At 44.9% G+C, this 19,155-nt stretch overlaps 1 protein-coding gene across 4 annotated transcripts in view; it reads right to left on the reverse strand.

Moving 5' to 3' along the window:
* Nucleotides 1-16,829, reverse strand: part of ETV6 (ETS variant transcription factor 6) — a 123,537-nt gene extending 106,708 nt beyond the window's left edge. For 2 of the 4 annotated variants that reach the window (XM_079305046.1, XM_079305045.1), the window contains exon 1: nt 16,350-16,828. In XM_079305046.1, the coding sequence (XP_079161172.1) occupies nt 16,350-16,382 (33 nt within the window). In that variant the 5' untranslated portion in view covers nt 16,383-16,828. Of the gene's footprint in view, nt 1-16,349 lie in introns of all 4 variants that reach the window. The other 2 variants (XM_079305047.1, XM_079305048.1) reach the window with 2 other exon arrangements.
* Between the last annotated feature and the right edge of the window lie 2,326 nt (nt 16,830-19,155).

The raw sequence follows: 19,155 nt of genomic DNA on the forward strand, positions 1-19,155 counted from the left end.
GGAAAATACAAGTCAATTACTGGAGTTTTGAGATGCTGAATCACTCTGTTCTGTATAAGAATACCTCAAAAAGCAATAGTAATTAAACAGACAAATGAACTTTGTTAAACTAAATAAATCCCTACGAATCTACACAACTTCTGGGGGTTTGTTTTCTTAAAACCAAAGGCATTCTTTTTTCCTCATGTTCGAGCTTTCAGAAAATGAATTAAAACTACTGATGTTACTTGTGTGACAACATCTGTCTCTTGTCCGAGCTTTCTTTACAGTGCCACTGACTAATAAGGAGTTTCTCTTTATCAGTCATCCTTCCCTCAGTTATCATTACAGGCTTCAGCTAAATCCTGTTGAATTCAGTGAAGTCTAGAGATCAGGCCAATAAAACACAATTGTCTTACAATCTCTGTGTCATGAAGAATGACATAATTTCTCCTTTAGCTGCAGAATTTTCTTTAGCTTTTCAAGTAACTTTGGAGGGAGGAGAATTCCTCAAGTCTTCACCACAGCATCATATAAACTGTTATCAGCAGGAAGAAACTATTTCATCAAATTCTACCCAAATCAGAAACCTTGGAGTAATACCAAATTGGTAACTTAGTCCCCCACTGAGCAGACTTCAGTAGTGATTTTCATAAAATTTTAAGTTCATTATCCTAGCCATGATTCAGGCCTTCTTTTGTACATCAACTAACACAGCAGCATCTACAGAATTTTTCAGGTAAGAATTCACAATGAAAGTTTTGTTGGGGGGCAAAGGGGGTGATCTATCCAAAATCATACCCCAGTGCTATTAAATCCAGAGTCCTACTACCAGTAATTCTGCAGTGTTAATCATCCAGCAAGGGATTAAGGCAAGATCTTATTAATTATCTGTATAACAGAAGCACAAGCAGTTTCCACCACTCATATGACTTCATTTTGCTAGGTGTTAACTCTTTATGAAGCGGCAATCACATTAAACGACTTCAAGGTCACAGACAATGCAGTGACAGAGCAGGGGCTGGACTAAAACTTCCTGTAAACTCCATAGAGTAACCTTAACCTGAACCTACCCTCCCTGTCCAGGATAATGTGTAGATGCACCAGGCTGGAATATTTTACAAACATGTTGCAAGTCCAGCACAGAAGATAGAAGAAAGGTAAAACAAGATCTGTGAGCTGGCCTAGTTTTCTACAAAAAGGATGTCACAGATACCTTGCACACCCAACTAGGTATATATACCAAATTCCCAGGAAAGCTGTGGTAAGCATGGCTCAAGGACTGAACATATCATTGCCATGTTTGCATGCTTTGAGGACATAATTTTAAGAGGTAATTGAAACTCTGAAATGCCTTCTAGATTAGACACATGGGACAAGCCTCCTTCCCCAACCCTGAGAGGCTTCACACTTTACTGCATGGTTAAACACTAGTGGGACATCACAGACAAACCTGCAATGATTGGCTTTCAGTGTTCTCAGTCTATCTCAGAAAACGCATTACGTGCAAGTGCCTCATTTCATTAAAGCAATCAAACCTAAACAGCTCAGCCATGGTGTCCTCAAACATAGAGCTTGGCACAATATGACCAGGAGGGCGCAGGTGACAATGGCAGGGCCTCACACTGATACCATAGGGCTCATTCAGACCTCCAGGCAACAGCTCTATCCTTCACACTACAACAGCAAACCAGGCTGCTTCAGTTGCCCCATGATTATTTTTAAAACGCAGAGAGGGCGTCTCAGTAAAAGAGCCCGAAGTCCAACTTTTCCTAAAATCCACTTTTTCTGTAATTAATCTATCTAGCCTTAAGGGACAGTTCTTGTAAAGAAAGTAGGCGTGAATCCTTAAAAGCTTCAGTTCTGATGTCATGCAGATCTGGCCAAAGGTTTATTCAGAGTTTCATCAATGCTTTAATCACAGATCTGTTGGCACCACAACCAAAAAATCCACCCTGCCCTCCCCATGCTCCCAGCTGCTTGTTTCCACCAGGCTGTGCTTTGCACTAACACAAGCCATCTATTTCCACCCAGACCTGCTGCCCTGTCACACATCCACCCCAACATTTGTGCCAACCCATAGGGGAAGAAAGGGAAAGGGTGGAACAAGGTTTTTCAGGGTGCTACCACCTTACCTTAAGAGCTTCATCAAACTTTTTCCTCAGTGAAATAAGAGTGGGGCACTTTTATAATACCTTTAAAGAACGGTTAAAAACCTTGTAGAGAAGTAACCAACTTAAAGCTGGATATAAGCAAATACTCCTTCAGAGACACTGTTGGGGCAGGGAAGGGTGGTGTGACAGTTTTGTATAGCCATACATCAGTGAGTTAGAAATTAAATACTTAGCTATGAAACCTGGCAAATAGCACAGCCTTCGGTCACAGGATCATGTTATAGTTGTGCTTTCACAGTGGGTTAAGAAGGTGCATGTCCAGACTTTGCTTGTGGTACATGGACATACTTCCATTCACTTTTGTATGGACTGATAAAATTCACTTCCTTCTGTTTAACACTGGGAAAACAATTTCTTCAGCTGTGAGCATCTTTGGGACTTTCTGCTTTTGTTTTAATGTGTTGGTAGCAGGTGTAATGTCCTTAAACATTGAGGCTCTGTAGCCAGCACCTGTAAGCAGCAAAGGAAGGTCCCCAGAGGTACCCCCCAGGCTGCTGCAGAGGGACAAGACCCCAGGAGAATTAGAGGTAAGCGAGCTGTGCTTCACAGGCATCACGACTCAGTCCTACCTGAAGCCAAGCAGCAATGTACCGTGTGAGAGTAGGCTGTTACAGTGGCTACATCTGCCTGCTGTAGGGCATTCCAGATAGGGGTCCTTGTAAAGAACACACAAGCATCTGCAGGTTGAGCTTTTCCCTTTTTAGCCAGCTCCCTTCTCTAGTTCTAACTGCACTAGCACAGGATAACCACCATTCGAGAAACAGCTCAACTTGCACTGAAGGAAAAAATGTGGTCTACATGCAGTCCCACGAGAAGGTCCTGTCTGCTGCCTTGCTCATTTCTCAACAGCTATGGGTAGAAAAACCAAGTCCAGGCACTCACTAAAAAACACTTCCTTCTCAATTTTCCCAGCTATTAGGAGCTTGGAAAGAAGAGTCAAGGATTGAAAGGCAAAAAAGATTGAACTATGAAATTAAGATAGTCATTCCATGCTGGTTTCAGGCACGCCAATGGAATAAATTAATGAAAGTACTGGAATTGTCCCTGTATTGTATAACACCTGTTCATCAGTCACAGACATGTGGTTACATGTTTGTGCCATCTAAAGCAAGTTCCTGACACAGCACACAGGATTTGAATTATCTAAGAATCTAATTTTTTCCACCCTCTGTCAGCCAAATCTTGGGAAAAACCTGGAGAAATAAAATAGGGCAAGGCACTTCATGCCAATAAATAGCATCACAGCCCAAGAGGAGAGTCAAGGATAGGAAAATCCCCAGGAATTTTCCCAAACAAAATTCATTTCATCGTCTGAAGAACATTCCTCTCATGAATTTCAGATGGTCAAGTTACCTTTGCTAAGGAAATATCACAACGAGAACAAGAAACAGAGCAGAAGGTCTGATTCACATGAGAGGTTTTCTTGTTATTTTTCCACTTGTCAGAGGCATCTGTACAGAGTCAAGCACCAAATATGAAAGCCCTAAATTAAAATGGAAAAACACAGTAGTCCTGGTCAGCTCAAAAGTCTGTCTAAGCTAATACCACATTTCCAGCAACACCCACAGGAAATGCTCAGGGTAAGAGCACAAGGAATAAACTATCCCTTGCACACAACCACAGAAATCCACAGGTTAGGGGCTTTCTGAGCCAAGGATCACAGCTGTTCCCATTGCAGTGAATGGTCTTGGAGAGATCCATGTAGCATGAACTGTCTTCTGAAAACAATTGCCTGCTTGGCCCTATATTCCACCTGCTGGCAGCAAGTTGGGGAACCTCGCTGCATGTTGTATGAAAACAGACTTCCCACTCTTCAACACTGCCAGGTGCTTCCATCTGATCCTCCCATACAATGAGAAAGAACCCTTTCCCATTCAGCTTCTCCCTGCCTCTGCCTCTCAACTCAAGCAAATTTTTATGATTTCCACAGGAGTTTGCAATGGGCCTTGCTGCTCACCACAGCAAACTCTTCATCCTCACATCCTAATTTCTTCACTTTCAAGCCCACCCTACTTTTTTGGTTCTTGTTTTCCTTTCTACAACTACCTCCAATCCCACAGCTTAGAATAGGTGTACAGGAATACAGATACCAGATGCTTGTTTGGTTCAAACAGCTCCCTATCTACACATGCATGGAGAGCCTCCCCATGTTTCACCTCGCAGCAGTGCCAGAAAATACCTTTAAATTTATGTGTGTCTGGCTGTGAGGCTGGGTGGGCTGAGAGCAGCACAGCCTGGCAACTTTGTTAGAAATCAAGAGACCCTGATGTGCAGGACTGCCCAGCTGGGCTCTTATCACCACCAATATGTGGCTACAAAATGTGCAGGTGAGCAGAGTGTTGCAACTTGGAAGACTAAGGTGAGTTTCCTCAGAAAATCCACAGACACAAATTCTGAACAAAAAATGTCTATTTTTCAAGTATATGTATTTATTTTCAGAAGCATAGATACCAACTAAACTACTGGGGGTTTTCTTGAGTATGTTATTTGATAAAAAGTATTTTGAGTACCAGTCAGTGAAAAGTGGCTCTGTTTCTCAGGTGTTATATAGAAACCAAAAAATAGTACTTTCTCCATCCCCAAAAGCTATCATTCTAGCCAACTCTACTAATTAAAGCCCTTAATTTATTTTGGGGTTTTTTTCCTCTTTAGAAGATGAAAATTAAAATATGCACAGGCTCACTGTAATGCTTGAATTTAAATATGCTCTAAACCTCACTCCAGGCTAGCATTCAGTGTCCTTTGTAGGTAAATCATGGAAGGGGATACCTCCATGTCTGCAATCCAAGGCTTTCACACCTTTCTCACTGCTGTGCCAACCATCTGCCAACAACCTGGGCCTACCTATGCTTATCTTTTAATTGAGGCTAAGAAAACGACAATCTCAGTTGTTACATGGGGAAAGGCTTTTTCCTTTTTTTCAACAAAAAGAGGCTGAGGCCTACAGAGCTGAACAAGTATTCTTCGTGTGACATGGTGCTCAGTGATGGGAAACAGGGAGTTATGAAACCCCAGTGCAGAAGGAAAGCAGACCTCTCTTCCATCAGTATTTAGGTTCACCTTACAACTCCACTTGTTGAAGTAATGGTGACATCAGCCCTCACCTCCCAGGGACATGCAGTAGAGCTGTGAGGTTCTCAGCCCAGGCAGGAAGAGCCAGCACAAGAGATGGGATGAGCACAGCATCACCTGCTGAGCCAGCAGAGGTGGGGCCCAGGCAGGCTGTGGCCAGAGGGCATGAGGACAGCACTCTGGAGAAGCACAGGGTTATTGTGCTGCAGCCCACAGGCACCAAGAGACTCCATGAAGCCACATTGCTCCCCATCTGTGAAGCAGGGAAATGCTGGTTCCCTCCCTCACAGGGAGCTGGTAGTGACAACACACGCACACTAAAACATGGAGCTAGCAGAGACTTCTGAGTATCTTAGAAAGCACACTGCAGGACAAGAGCTAAAACCTGTTTCTTTTGAGCCTTTCCTTTCCAAGAACACTACTGCCATAAAGGGTTTGGGTTCCTTTGGAACCAACAGCATGTTCTGCAACTATCATGGCTCCCCTTCTTGCTTTGGCTTTGCAAAGCCAAACCTGGACACCAAACTGGAGGAATCTGTCTCTCATCAGATAATTTTCTACTGCTGCAGCACTCTGTGACTGAATAAGATAGATCTCACCACTAAAGCATTAAATGAAAATACAATATAGAGGGTAAGATGGAGAGGAGAGATTCTGACTAGCACTGCATTCAAGGCATTATGTCTCGATATCTACAATTTTTCTAGGCCACTTCTTTTAAAAACTGAAGTTTTAATGGGTTTTAAATTCTAAAAAAATTGAAAAAAAATGAAATTTTAAAAAATTGGGATTTTTTTCTTCATTTAATACAAACTAAGAAACATGAAACTAGAATATATTGGCAACCAGGTATAACTACAATAGCAGAAAGTAATTTTAAAGATAAATCCCAAGCAAAACACTTAGTGCCAAAGCACATTCAAATGAGTGGGACCCACTATTTTACCTCTAGAACCTGAGCCTGTCAAAGAGCCAGCTTCTGGTAATAGATATGGAGAAAAGATTTTCTTCTTTCAGTTCAGTCAATTAGTTCATTACAATAACTAGGTCACCCAAAGCTGGGAAACACTTTAGGGCTGCAGAAACAGAAAGCTTGTTTCCTTCCTGCAGTCAACAAAAATTCAGGTGAGGGTACAAAATCTACTAATAATAAATCAACATGACAGAAAACAATCAGTACAATTAAAAAAATGAAAATTCATGACCTTAAGAAAAATGGTTCTTATTTATTACATAATATTACTTCAAAATGTACCAGATACTTCCATTTCATGTACAATTTTAAACCCTTCTTTCTTCTTAAGAACTACTTTTAATGCTCAGGCTTTGATGCTGGATACTGCACTTGCAATTACATTTCACTGCAAAGCTGACCATAACAAGTACAATAATTACCAAAGAAAATCCATCATCCAACAAATAAAGCAATTTTTTATTTGCCAAAATAAAAACTTAACTAAATCTTTATAAGACTATCCAATTACTTAAATAGATTTTTGTGGACATTGTATAGATTAGCAGAGAGGAAAACTAAATTTAGGATAAAAGCCATTTTTAGCTGCACATCAATACATTTAAATGGCCATCCAACACTGTTAATCACTCTCTCTTTAGGAAAATACCTAAAAACTACACATGCAAAATAATACCAGAATTGATTTTGTATGGCCATTCTTCTGTCTGCCACTAAAAAAAAAAAAAAAAAAAAAATCACAGTCAAAGCATGATGCAAGATCTCTACAAATGACAGCATTCCTTAGCAAGTGACACAGTTGAATGAATGTTTGCAACATTTGGCCAGGCAGTGAAAGCTGCAACTCTGATGCCCATTGCTACAAGCTCCAGTTGGGACCCCATTTGTCACACACGTGAAAAGGAGATAATGCTTCAGCAACACATTTCACATGGGTGATAATGGGAATTGGGAGACCTTTGGAAAAGCATGGGTAACCCACATTTGGCTCTCAGAAGCAACCAATTGTCTCTTCCCCAAAATCAGAAAAATTTTTCAAATCCTGACCTGTAATTCCAATCCTGTGTATTCCCTGAAAGTTTTCCTTTCTGTCATTTGCATCTGGGTAAACACAGAAGCAAACCTTGACTTCACAAGTCTGAGTCACAGACACCAACTCTTCCTTAGCTCTCTTCTCACTAACAATTAACTAGTCTTCTTGAAATCAAGACTGCTGGGGCTGAAACTCAGAAAAGAATCCAAAGAAGTGCACTTAAGACTATCCTTCCAGGATACAAAATTTCATATAGAAGCATCTCAATGACTGTACATCGCCACAGCAAGCCTGTGATCTTATCCCCAAAAGAAGTCTCTGTTTTGGAAAAGTTTAGCACACAGGAAAAACTACCTTTCCTCAGAGTAAACATAGGGAGGATCCCCCCCCCACAGGTTAATAGTCTTAATATCTTCCTCATATTCATCAACCCAGGCTTTTTCTAAATTCATTTGCACTTTTAGCCTCCACACCACCCTGGAGCAGGGAGCTCCATAACTCTACAGATGGAAGAAGTACTTGTTTTTATCTTCCTGGATAGTAATGTCATTGCCTGCTCCAGCTTAAAACTATCAGGAGCTGTTCTCCTTACTACACTGCTGTGCAATTTTACAGTTTTCTATTATATCTCCCTCAGCAGTCTCCTTTCCAAGCAAAATGTCCTAGGCACTGCAGCCTGTCTTCCTATAGAAGCTTCCCCAGGCAACTCCATTGCACGTTTCTGTATGTTTTTCAGCAGTCAGGAAGGCATGCTGTAATCAGAACTGATGAACAGCACAGATTCAAACTGCAATATACAGATAATTTCTATTTTACTCCCTGTTGCTTTCCCACTATGGTTTTATTTACCTATTTCACCCCAAATCAAAAACTGAGCTCAGCTTTCTTTTTCATTCACTAACCAAACCATTTCCTAAAATATGATCCCAAGTGCCAGAAAAGTTCCTTGTCTGTCAGCAAACAGTACTAAACATCTCAAAGAGACCTTGCTGTTTCTGTTAAGCAGAAAAGTTTTAAAAGTGCCTCACTCAAAACTACCAAGAAAAAAAACTCCCTATCCCTGCACTTTCTGCCCACTTCTCCAAGCCTGCAGCCACTGCCTGTCAACATGGTTCACTTGGCTGTGCTAATTGGCTCTGCATACACTATTAATTCACTCTCTTCTTACTTTGAGGTTGTAATTTGTTCCCAATGGGAGGTAATAGAAGCCAGCACACGGTCAGTCACGGATGGCTCTGATGACTCAGCTGCTGTGAGGTAGCTTGCTAGGACAATCTCCAGTGTGTTTAAGCCCAGTGTTTGCTGTGCAGTGGGTGATATGTATCTCAAGCCACAAGCCATGAAACATTTTACATCCATAGCTTCTCCTAGAAGCTGCTCCCACAGTCTTCCCCAAGTCCTGTTCCAGAGAGCACATTTGCTCAAGCCCTAAGACAGTGACACAACCATTCAGTCTGCCAACTGAGAAGCGAATTTACAACCATCAACACTCCTGTTCCTGCAACTTGGTGCCCTTCCTGGAACCCCTGGCAGCACTGAGTGCATCCTCATCTCTCTGCGAAAGCAGGTCAGCCCTTGCCTCCAGGGACATGGTGACTCTGCCACTCAGGTATGCATCCAGCAGGCACGGGCATCCATGCCAGCTGGACATCCAGCACCTACAAGTGTCTCCTTCAGGCTGCCCAACACAGCAGTGGTGCTCTGAACTGCAGGGAGCTGTTCCCATAGAACTGGAGCAACACTGCTGGGACCAGAGCCACTACAGGAGAAGGGCAGTGGCACAGGTGACAAGGGCCCATCAGCACTACCTGCTTTGCTCTGCAGGCTTTAAGTTGCAGCCAGCCTTTCACAATGGTGCCCACTGGAAACATCCAAGCTGCTTCTCAAAGATGTGGCAGGAGGAAGGATCCATCTATGGAGGAATGTTTTTTCCAGTAGCCTCCAGTGACAAAGCCTCAGCCCAGAATGTGAAGTTCCTCACACATTACCAGCTCAAAGCTCAGCTTTGGCCAGGTTAGAAAATGCTTGGCTTTGCCTGTGTTTTAAAGCACAAGGTAGGTAGGAAGATGAGAAAAAGCCATTCAAGAGGGAACACGGTAAAACAACTATCTCCAGTCCTAATCCATCAGGAGAAAAAAAAGATTAGTTCTGTCATGGAGAGGGGAAATCACAAAAAAGACGTTACAGAAAGTCAAGAAAGGGCTCCCCAGTATTACTAGAAATGCTGGGATCACTGCATTTGACCACCATCAGCAAAGCTTCACGGGGCACCAACAATGATGGTAATTACCTTATGTGAAATCCTTTTATGAAAAAAAGGAGGAAAATACATGGGCAATGTGGCTTGCAACTACAGAATGCCTTGTTGCAGCCCTACTATCTGGATAAATTAAACTCTGAATTTTAGTACTGCTATCTCTGGAACTTTTATTAGACTATTTACCTGGTAGAGCTCCAAGCTCATAGATTTCCACAGAATCGCAGACCATGTTGAAAACATTACTAGTTTCTGTTAATACATGTTTTGGAGGATCCCACTGAAGACAAGATGAAAAAAATCACTTCAGCTATATTCAGTTGCAATTTGAACCATATAAAGAATCTCACTCTCTGCCTCATTTCATCAGTTTTAAGGATAGTCCTTAGTGATTGCCAGTTGGTTTTCTCCAGAATGAACTCCCAAAACCAATAACTTACAATTTCTTGATCAGGCTCTACTTGACCTGGCTAGGAAAAGCCCAAAACAAAACCTGCAACAAAAGAAAATACACAAAAGAAAAATGCCAAGAAATCATTCGTTGTTCCCATTCATAATCAGATTTCATTTTACTTTAAAATTAAACATCCAAACTCTGGATTTAATATTGGGCAGCTGTTAATAGTTAAATATGTGAAATCCAGATGTGTCACATCCAAAGTACTTTTGTGCAGTTGCATTACCCACAGTTCTTGAAGTTACACCCAATGCTACTCTTGGCAATAGGCACATCTTTAAAATTATTCACAATACTATGTATTTCTATGTGCATACATTCCACAGAACACCAACATACACTGCAGAGAGAATCTCCTTCATACCCTTTTTCTCTCCAGACTGTCTTAACCAAGACAGTCTTTGCAAACTATACAGGAACAACACAGAAGCAAAGACATTGCATTAACAAGGAATTCATTAAAAAGGAATAACCTTTGGAAATTCATTTAGATTAAGAATCACTTATAGCTTTCCTTAATTGCTATACCCAGGTCACTTTAGAGCTCCGAAGCATTACAAACAATACAAATTATCAGTGAAAAGCTTAACCCTATTCAAAATTCTTTATCTACCAGTGGTCCAGGACATTCCATAAACAAGTTTAGCTTTGGTTGGAGTTTTCTGCATTTATTTTCCTGCCAGCAGTGGCATTTTTGGAAAAAAAGAAAAAAAAAAAAGAAAACAAAAGCACTCAGTAAAATCTAGGCTTGAATCCCACATGTTACTAAAGAAGTAGATGAAGAGTGTAGTTCTCTTTGCTTCATCAAAACACTGCCTGAAGACAACTCAGCAACATCAGAAGCAGTACGGTCTAAATTTGACATGGGTTGTAGACCTAAAAACCTCACACTAGCAGGAATCAATATGCACAACTCCACTGTCAAAAGCACAGAAGCTTTGGTGACCTGTCTGCTCTCTTTGCTCAGGCTGAACCTGAGCACATACCTGGGTTTGGTTTGGCTGCTTGAGGATTGCCTAGAGGAACATCCCACCCATGGGCTGTTCCAGGCAGCCTCCATCCCTTGGGGGGGCACAGTGACATACTGCAACTTAAATATTAATTGTTGTGGCAATGCTAGCAGTTCATCATCCTCCACTGTCCTCACCAGGGAGTCCTCCCTTGCCAGGGAAAGAGAAACATCTGGAACGACTGTGTATGGAGCCTGCTCTGCATCCAGCTTCAGGGAGCCTGGGAAGGGTGGTGGTCAGGGGAATGTGGTGGGGATAGCTCTGGCAGCCACATGTGGCAGCCATCCCTGCCAGGTGCTCCTGCCCTGGGCCAGGAACAGGATTGTGGCAGCAACATGTGCCAGCCTCTCCCAAAGCCTCCTTCCATGTAGGCTGAGTGCACAGAAACACCACCCTGCGCACGTGTGGCTGATCCAGACATCAGGACACACTGCAGCTGCAAGATCCTGCCCTGACTGCTCAGCAGAGGTAGGTGGCCCACGCCAAAAAAGCCAACAGCCAAACAACCACCACCACCACACCCCTGTCCCCAAAACACTGTGTGAACTAAAAAGGCAGGTATAAATCAGATCATCAATTTCTGTAATAAACACAGCTTGTTTCCATGCTGCATTACAAGTACTTAGCCCCGCATAGGTACATTTATTATTATTTTATGCTTGTTTCACAGATAGGAAAAGCAAAGGCCAAGGTAATAATTTTCAGAAGCACTGGCTTTTGAGTTGCTGGTACTCAGGGAATGCCCAGCTGAAGGCAATGAACTACAAAGTATTCCAAAACAAACATATGTAAAAAAACCCCCCAAAAAACAAAAACAAATTACCAATTTTTGGACCGTAAGTCAAAACTATATTACTGGCCAAAAACACCAGTTACCTTAGTTCTCTCCCTTTCCTTCAGCAAGCAGGTTATCAGGAGAGCTTTTGTCAGAAAAATTCAGAACACAGGCACTCAAGGACCCAGATAACTTTTCTAAAAGGCAGAAAGATTGCTTCTGTGTCACTGCACAAGACTTCATCTGCCTCTTATCATTTCTATCAGTGGAGCACCGTTTAGTCACCTCCCTCCAAAAAACACTTTGGGATGCATGCTGCAATATGCATATAAATTATCATTAAAGTATACTCTTTCACTAGGGCATTTCAGATTCAAGATGCTGTTTTAATGGGTTGCCTCCCAGGAAACTGACTTCACCTGTAATGACACAGTGAATGCTAATGACCAGTGTTTAATTGGGGCAGTGCTAGTAAAATTTTGCTTCAGAGGGATTCAATTTACTTGGTGCCAAGGAGTTAAGTGATTAATCAGGTGTTAAATAGTATGCACTTCCAAACACTTGTCTTCTACCATTCAGTTCTACACCACTGAACTTAATGATAGCTTTGTCACTGACACTAAGAAGGAACCTCCTCCTAGTACACAAGTAAACATTAAGGAACATGTTCTGCACTAACAGATACTCAGGCTTAGCTGAGGGCAACAGGATTCTGGCCATGTGGTGCTGAACAGTCCCTCAGCATGGGAAGTCTTCAGTGTGAGACGACTCTTTGCAGAAACAGCGTAAAGTATCAGAAGACATAACCCACCATTCAAAAATTAAGTGTATCGGGAGAAGCCAGTTTAGATTGAAAACTCAAACACTACACTGATCCCTTGCCTTTCAGCTTTCTTTCCTCTGCCTTTTTTTAAACTATTAAAAAGTATATCCTCCAACCCAAAAACTGAGCACTGTGTAAAGTCCTTCAGCTACATGATCCTGTGCTGAAGGACTCCTGCAGCCACCCCATTGAGCTCAACACAAGAGAGAGCACCTATATCCACCAGCATGCACCTATATAAAATCTGCACTGAAACCAGTTGTGAGACCTGACTCGCAGTGAGACTCTGTGCCTTCAGTGCTACCTACAGAAAGTACTCTCAGCTCAAGCATCAGCCAGGTGCACACAAGGGACCCTGGCCTCAGAGAGGTCCCGCTCTGCAAGACCTGAAGCAGCCGATCTGTCCCCACATTCCCAGCTTTATTTCCCACACAACTCCACACTTGTGCCAGCACAATTGTATGGTCATATGATAAGTCAGACTAAGCAACTGGAAGTGTCATGTTAATAAAAAATAAACGAATTGTGCCCTTTAGGAGCACTCCACTTGCCTGCTGTATTTTGAATCTGTGTATGATGCCGCAGTGATATTCTCAAGGTATAGTCATTTCAGGCAAAAGAACAAGGAGATCCTGACAATGAGAAAGCTCCAAGCAAGGCTTTAAACAGAACTTATCACCACACAGACCTCAATCAATCACAAAAATCATCATCTGTGTCTAAACTGCTAGTCCTGTCTCTCTTTGAGCTTTTGCTCCTGTATAGGTCTTTGCCAAGATGTTTACACTCCCCTGGTGCCTCAACTCTCCCATCTGTGGGAGGAGAGGTGAGGCCTTAAGGATCACTTGCCAATACTGTAATGAGTGCCAACATCGTGGCAGCACTTACAATAATATAATCATCTAACTACTGTGGATCAGGATCACAGGAACAGGTTTACTAACCAACACAGATATTCCATCTATGAAAAAAGTCTCACTACAACAACCACATCAGAGCCCCTTCCCAGCTGACCTTGGAGTCAAAGCCCTCAAGCCCTCTCAGACTGGAGTTCACCACAAACCCAAAGTCTCCCAGTCCATGCAGAGAGTATGCTGACACCCTAAGCTGTAGCAACACTGAGACGCCAACCTTCAAGTTCATCTCTCACCCCTGAGGTTTTATTTTCTGAATCCCAGGATGAGTTCTCTCTGCAGCTTTAGACTCTCCGCATGCACCTTAACCTCCCTGCCACAACTGCACAGTGGGTCTGCTTGCCATGAGCCAGGCATGCACACACTCAAGTGCTGGCAAGGTCTGGCTATCAGCAGGGTATTTTTCATCTCTGAGGGGTCAGCTAGTACATACTTGCTGCAAAGCAAGCACATATCAACACAGTCACACACACATACTGATAACTACTTAACACAAACCAAGATATTACTGCAAGCTTATACTGATTACTGAATAATAAAATATAGACCAAAACTTCACCTACTCAAAGTTCTCCCAAAACTTATTAGAGCACTTCTCTAAAACGATGAGATAAGAAGACAGTGCACTGAACAGCTCAGGCAGAAACAAAGCACTAGCCTTCACCCTCTCTGCTGAAGCTTTCCACGTTCATCACCCCAGGTGCTGTGACATTTACTGCCTGCAACCTTGTCCCAAACTGGAGGAGGAAGGGGAAGGAAGAACACGAACAACAAACCAATAAAACAAGAAAAGAAGAAAATATGCCCACCAGCACACACTGCTTTCCACTATTCACAGGTTCTTAGTGAAATTTTGTGACACCCGTGTAGCGCAACACTTGCCTACTTTTCAGAACCAGGCAGTGAAGTTGGGGTACTCTGTGTAGCTTTTTGCTCTGCCTCAGTATCACATTCCATGCCATGAGCCAGACTGGAAGAAACTATCAATTGCACTCACATAATCTACTACCATTTAAACAGCTCCTCTTAAATTCAGCTGCTGAAAACAATCACCTTTATCACCTGTTTAAAAGAAGTATGCAAAACCCGATAGTTAGTAAAGCTACCCAGAACGGTTAGACTGGTGAAAAAATGCTTCTGTCTGAAAAGTTTTAATTTTAAAATTTGAAACTAATAAAATAGCCAGTAACAGAGAAACCAGTAACAGCAGTTTCTACAAGTAAGCAAACAGTTCATTAAAAAATAAGTTCAGATTCTGATGTTTAGAATCGGTCACTTCCTAATTAAAAAAAAAAAAAAATCAGTTTTCCAGTAACTGTTGAAATGTAATGAAAATGTGGCATTTATTCATTTTGAGACTGAAGAAGTTTTTGTCTCTCCAGCTAGGAAGCTGTTTACTTACAGTACGATTCCGTAACATACCTTAGGGACGCTGGGTAAGGAGCAGTTTTACAGTTCCTGAAATCAACAGGATGGTTGCTGATTTCAGTAAGAGCAGAAGTAAGCCTCCTATTTTCAAAATGACACATGCCGAAAACAAGGAAATACAGCTCATATGACACTACTTTTTCGTGACATTCGTGTTCTTTGGTCCAGAGAAAACATCCTAGCTTTCCACAGGGTTTACAAAAAAAAAAAAAAAAAAGCAGCTATATCCCTTTTCATATATCTTTAGGGAAGCAATGAGTTAATAGAACACATTTTGCCTGCATTAGCATTTCACCATACAGTAACACGCATACAATACCCCGTTATCCAGTTTGCCTGTCTGTGTTACGAAAAGTTAAACTAGACTCTAAGCCACGAGACTTCACGGGACACGGGCCTGATTGAATTTAACTCAGCAAGAGAAAATACACCTAGAAGTTTTCAAATTGTGTTCCCATCATATAGAATGCAAGACTCCCCTGTACACACACGGGACAGGCAAACAAAAGAGCATCACGCTGAATAAGTGTTTATTCCAGGCTCTTCCCCTTAGAGACAGTTTGGAAGTCACCTCTTTCTGCCAGGCAGGGAGAGACAGCCACTAAAGATCTCTTACTCGGGCACAGTTAGCCACAAGCACAAGGGAGATTCCCGGCTTGCAACAAGACAAAGCGATTCCTAAATAAAATGCAAAACCTGGGAGTGAGGGAAGGAGAGAGGAAAGCAGTGGGCTGTTAGATAGGAAGGGTCTGGACAAAAAAGGAAACTCAATTTTGTTTCCATTGTCTCAGCTTCATGCCGCCTCCTCTTAAAAAGATAAACTTCCCGGGTAAGCCCTTCTTCAGCAGGCCAAGGCACGGGGAAACGCATCTCCCAGTCCCTGCTGGAGCGGGGCCGGGCTGGCAGCCCTGGCTGTCCTACCTGCAACGGCAAGCGATGCCAGGAATTGCAACCACGGAAATAAACAGTAGTAATATGGATAATAAGAGGAGGAAAATAAAATTTAAAGGGAAAAAAAAAAAAAAAGCCTCACAATCCACTGTTGGTGGAAGCAGCAGCGGCTCTATCTCCCCGACGGCACGAAACTTTCTACGAAGTTGCTGGCGGGGACTGCGGGCAGCCAGCCCCGCGGGAGGCCGGCCCGGGCTCCGGGGCTCCCTTAAAGCTCCGTGCCGTGGAGAGCCACGCCAGCAGAGCCGGGCCCGCCGCCGTGTCCCCGGGCAGCGCAGGGCGCTGACAGCCCGCGGCACCGCGTCCTCGCCCCGGCCGGAGCGGCGCGGGCAGCGCCCGCGAACGGGGGGCACCGAGCCCACGGCGCTCTTCGCCCGCCCGGGCGAAAAACAGCAGAGGGAAAAACAGCTATTTCCACCAAAATAACCCTGGGCCAAACACGGCGAAGCCCACCGGCCCGGGGCGCTGACAGGGGCCGGGCGGACAGAGGGACGGGGCTTTACCTTGATGCAACACTGAGCAGGAGTCTCAGACATCTCTCTGGAGGGACTCGGCGGAGCCCGGCGGGGCAGGCGCGGGCAGGCAGACGGGAAGTTCTCGGGCTTTCCCCACTTTCCGCTCCTCTCCCGGCGCGGCGGCGCGGCCCGGCCCGGCCCGGCCCCTCAAGGGGAAGTGGCGGCCGGGGGCGGGCGCGGCGCGGCCGGGGTGGCGCGGGGGTGTCCGGCCGCGGGGCCGGGGCCGGGGCCGCTCCTCGCTGCTGCTGCTGCTGCTGCCGCCGCTCCCCGCGGGCGCGCGCAGCCGCCCGCGCCCCCCTCCCCGCCCGTATGCCCTGCGCGTGCTCGCGGCTCCGCGCGAGAGGCGATGCGCGCGCGCGGGAAAAGGGAGGGGGCGCGGGAAGGGAAGTGGGGGGTGGGGGGCGCGGCCCCGGTCCCCGCCGGTGTTTTCCTTCCTGGAAAAGAGAGAAACCGAAAGGCGGCAGTGGGGGCGGGGCCGGGCCGCACCAGGCGCTACGCCCCGCCCCGCGCCGCGCCGCACCGCCGCTCATTGATCCGGAGTTTCGGGGCTGAAACTGACGTGGGTTCCCGGCACCCGCCCCGCCCCTTAAAGGGCCCGCGCCGGCAGCAGCGGCCGCCACCGGCCCAGCACCTCTGTCCTGCGGCGGAGCGGGCGTGCGGCTCCCTCTGGCCGGAGCTCTGCGGGCCGGACGGGGCTGGGGGCAGACGGGAAGGGCGCGGCCGGGCCGTGTCGCCGCAACAAAGCCGGTGCCGCTTGACACCGCGCGGGCCCTTTAAGCGCCGAGCGGCCGTCCCGGGGCGGGCCCCGGCAGCGCGGCGAGCTTTGTTCCGCTGCCGCCCAGGCAGCCCGGCTCGGTCCGGCCCGGCCCGGTGCCCGTGTCCTCAGCCCGGCCCGGCCGCGCGTTCGGAGCCGAGCGCGGGCGCTCCAGCGCGGGGCTCGGGGTTGTGTTTGTATCGCCCGCAGCGGGTGGACACAAACCCCTGCCTCGTGGGTGATTTCCATCCGCGATGGTCTCAGCGCCGCTTTCTGTCCGGCTCCTGGACAGTACAGCCTCAGCCCTCGTGATGGGAGTGAAAAGAGCAGGGGGAAAGTGAAAAACACCTCGGCCGTCTCTTCGTCCAAATCTCTGTGTGATTTTACGGGCAGTTTTTGGTGTCCTGATTGATTTTTAGATGCACCCACTTTATTGCGGGGCCTGAAGGTGCCTGGGAACAGAGCACTGCTATGTACCCGCGGGACTGAAAGGCAGAGCTGCCTCTGGAGTCTGCTGGAAGGATGCTGTGCACCGGGATATGGTAGGCGCATGTAAGGGATTTGGTGCTACCAAAAATGGCAAACGAGAGGGAATCCAACCGCGGTGCTTTCAAGGCTTAGCTGACATTTCATGTGCCTGCCTTAAGGGTAGTGTGCTGGCATCACACGCAGAGCTGATTCACCTGCATGGCCAAGAGGCCAGACTGCTGTAAGCATCCCTTGGTTCATGTTGCAAACCAGGACCTACTCTTTTGCAACCTCTTACAGCTTCATTTGGCTTTAAACTAAATGAGGGAGAGGGAGGGAAGGTACTATCTCCTCCCAGCCTAGCAACAAATGACCCTTTTTAGATATAGGACCAACTCAACAATAAAGGATTCATATTTACTGTCTTCCCTCAACACATTGAACTTCAGAGTCATGGAATCATCAAGGTTGGAAGAGTTTCGAGAACATCCAGTCCAACTGTGAACCCAGCACTACTGTATCCCCTAAATCACTTAACTATATCACTTGGTGTCAGATCCAGATGCCTTTTAAGCTCATCCAGGAATGGTGACTCCACCGCCTCCCTGAGCAGCCTCTTCCAATGCTAGACACTCTCATACAATGATTTTTTTTCCCTCATACCCAGTTTTAAAATCCTGTGTCTCAGCATGAAACCCTTTCCTCTCATTTTCTCACTGCAGGCATGGCAGAAGAGATCGGCCCCCTCCCACCTCCACCCTCCTGTCAGGGAGTTGTAGAGAGCAATGATGTCTCTCCAGAGCCTCCTCAAGACTAAACAACCCCAGTTCCCTCAGGCATTCCCCATAAGACATGTTTTCTAGACCCTTCACAAGCCTTATTGCCCTTCTCTTGCAGCACCTCAATGTCTTTTTTAAAGTGAGGGGTCCAAAACTAAATGCCAAATACAGGTCATTGCCTCTCTCTCCCTTCTTATCCTTTCTGTTTCACCAACATGATATTTTGCCTCTTCACCTACATGATTACCATTGACTTTCCCCAAGAGACGGGTTATTATTCTCTCTCTCATGGCAAGTTGGATGTTTTTGAGATTCTTTATATGAAATATAGAAATTTGAGGTGGAAAAGATTTGTTAGGTCATCTACCTTGCTTCCCTGATGGTATTTACAGCATTTGTATGATTTTTCTTTTAAATGCCTGTCATGGTGTGACTTGGGTTTGCTAATTTTAATATACTTAATTTTTTTTAGAGACAGGACTTAGGAGTAGAAACAAGGCAGGCTCAAAACTTAAAAAGGTACAAGAAGAAATTTATTAATAACACAAAAAGAATTCAGAATAAGATTCCTAGATTATTCCCTCTTCCCTTCATTCCACATTTTTTACCAACAACATACAGAGAACACTTCAGTCAGTTATGTACCAAAATAATCAGCTCAGTTCACTTAAGAGAGAAAAGTTTATTTTTTAGTTATGGCTTAGGGGGTGTCTGTCACAGTCTACATCCACCTGGGACCTACAGAACCACGAATTTTCCTCCTATTCCCACAGTACTTCCAGAGCCGTGCTAT

The sequence above is a fragment of the Erithacus rubecula genome (genome assembly GCF_903797595.1).
Source record: "Erithacus rubecula genome assembly, chromosome: 4".
NCBI lineage: Eukaryota > Metazoa > Chordata > Aves > Passeriformes > Muscicapidae > Erithacus > Erithacus rubecula.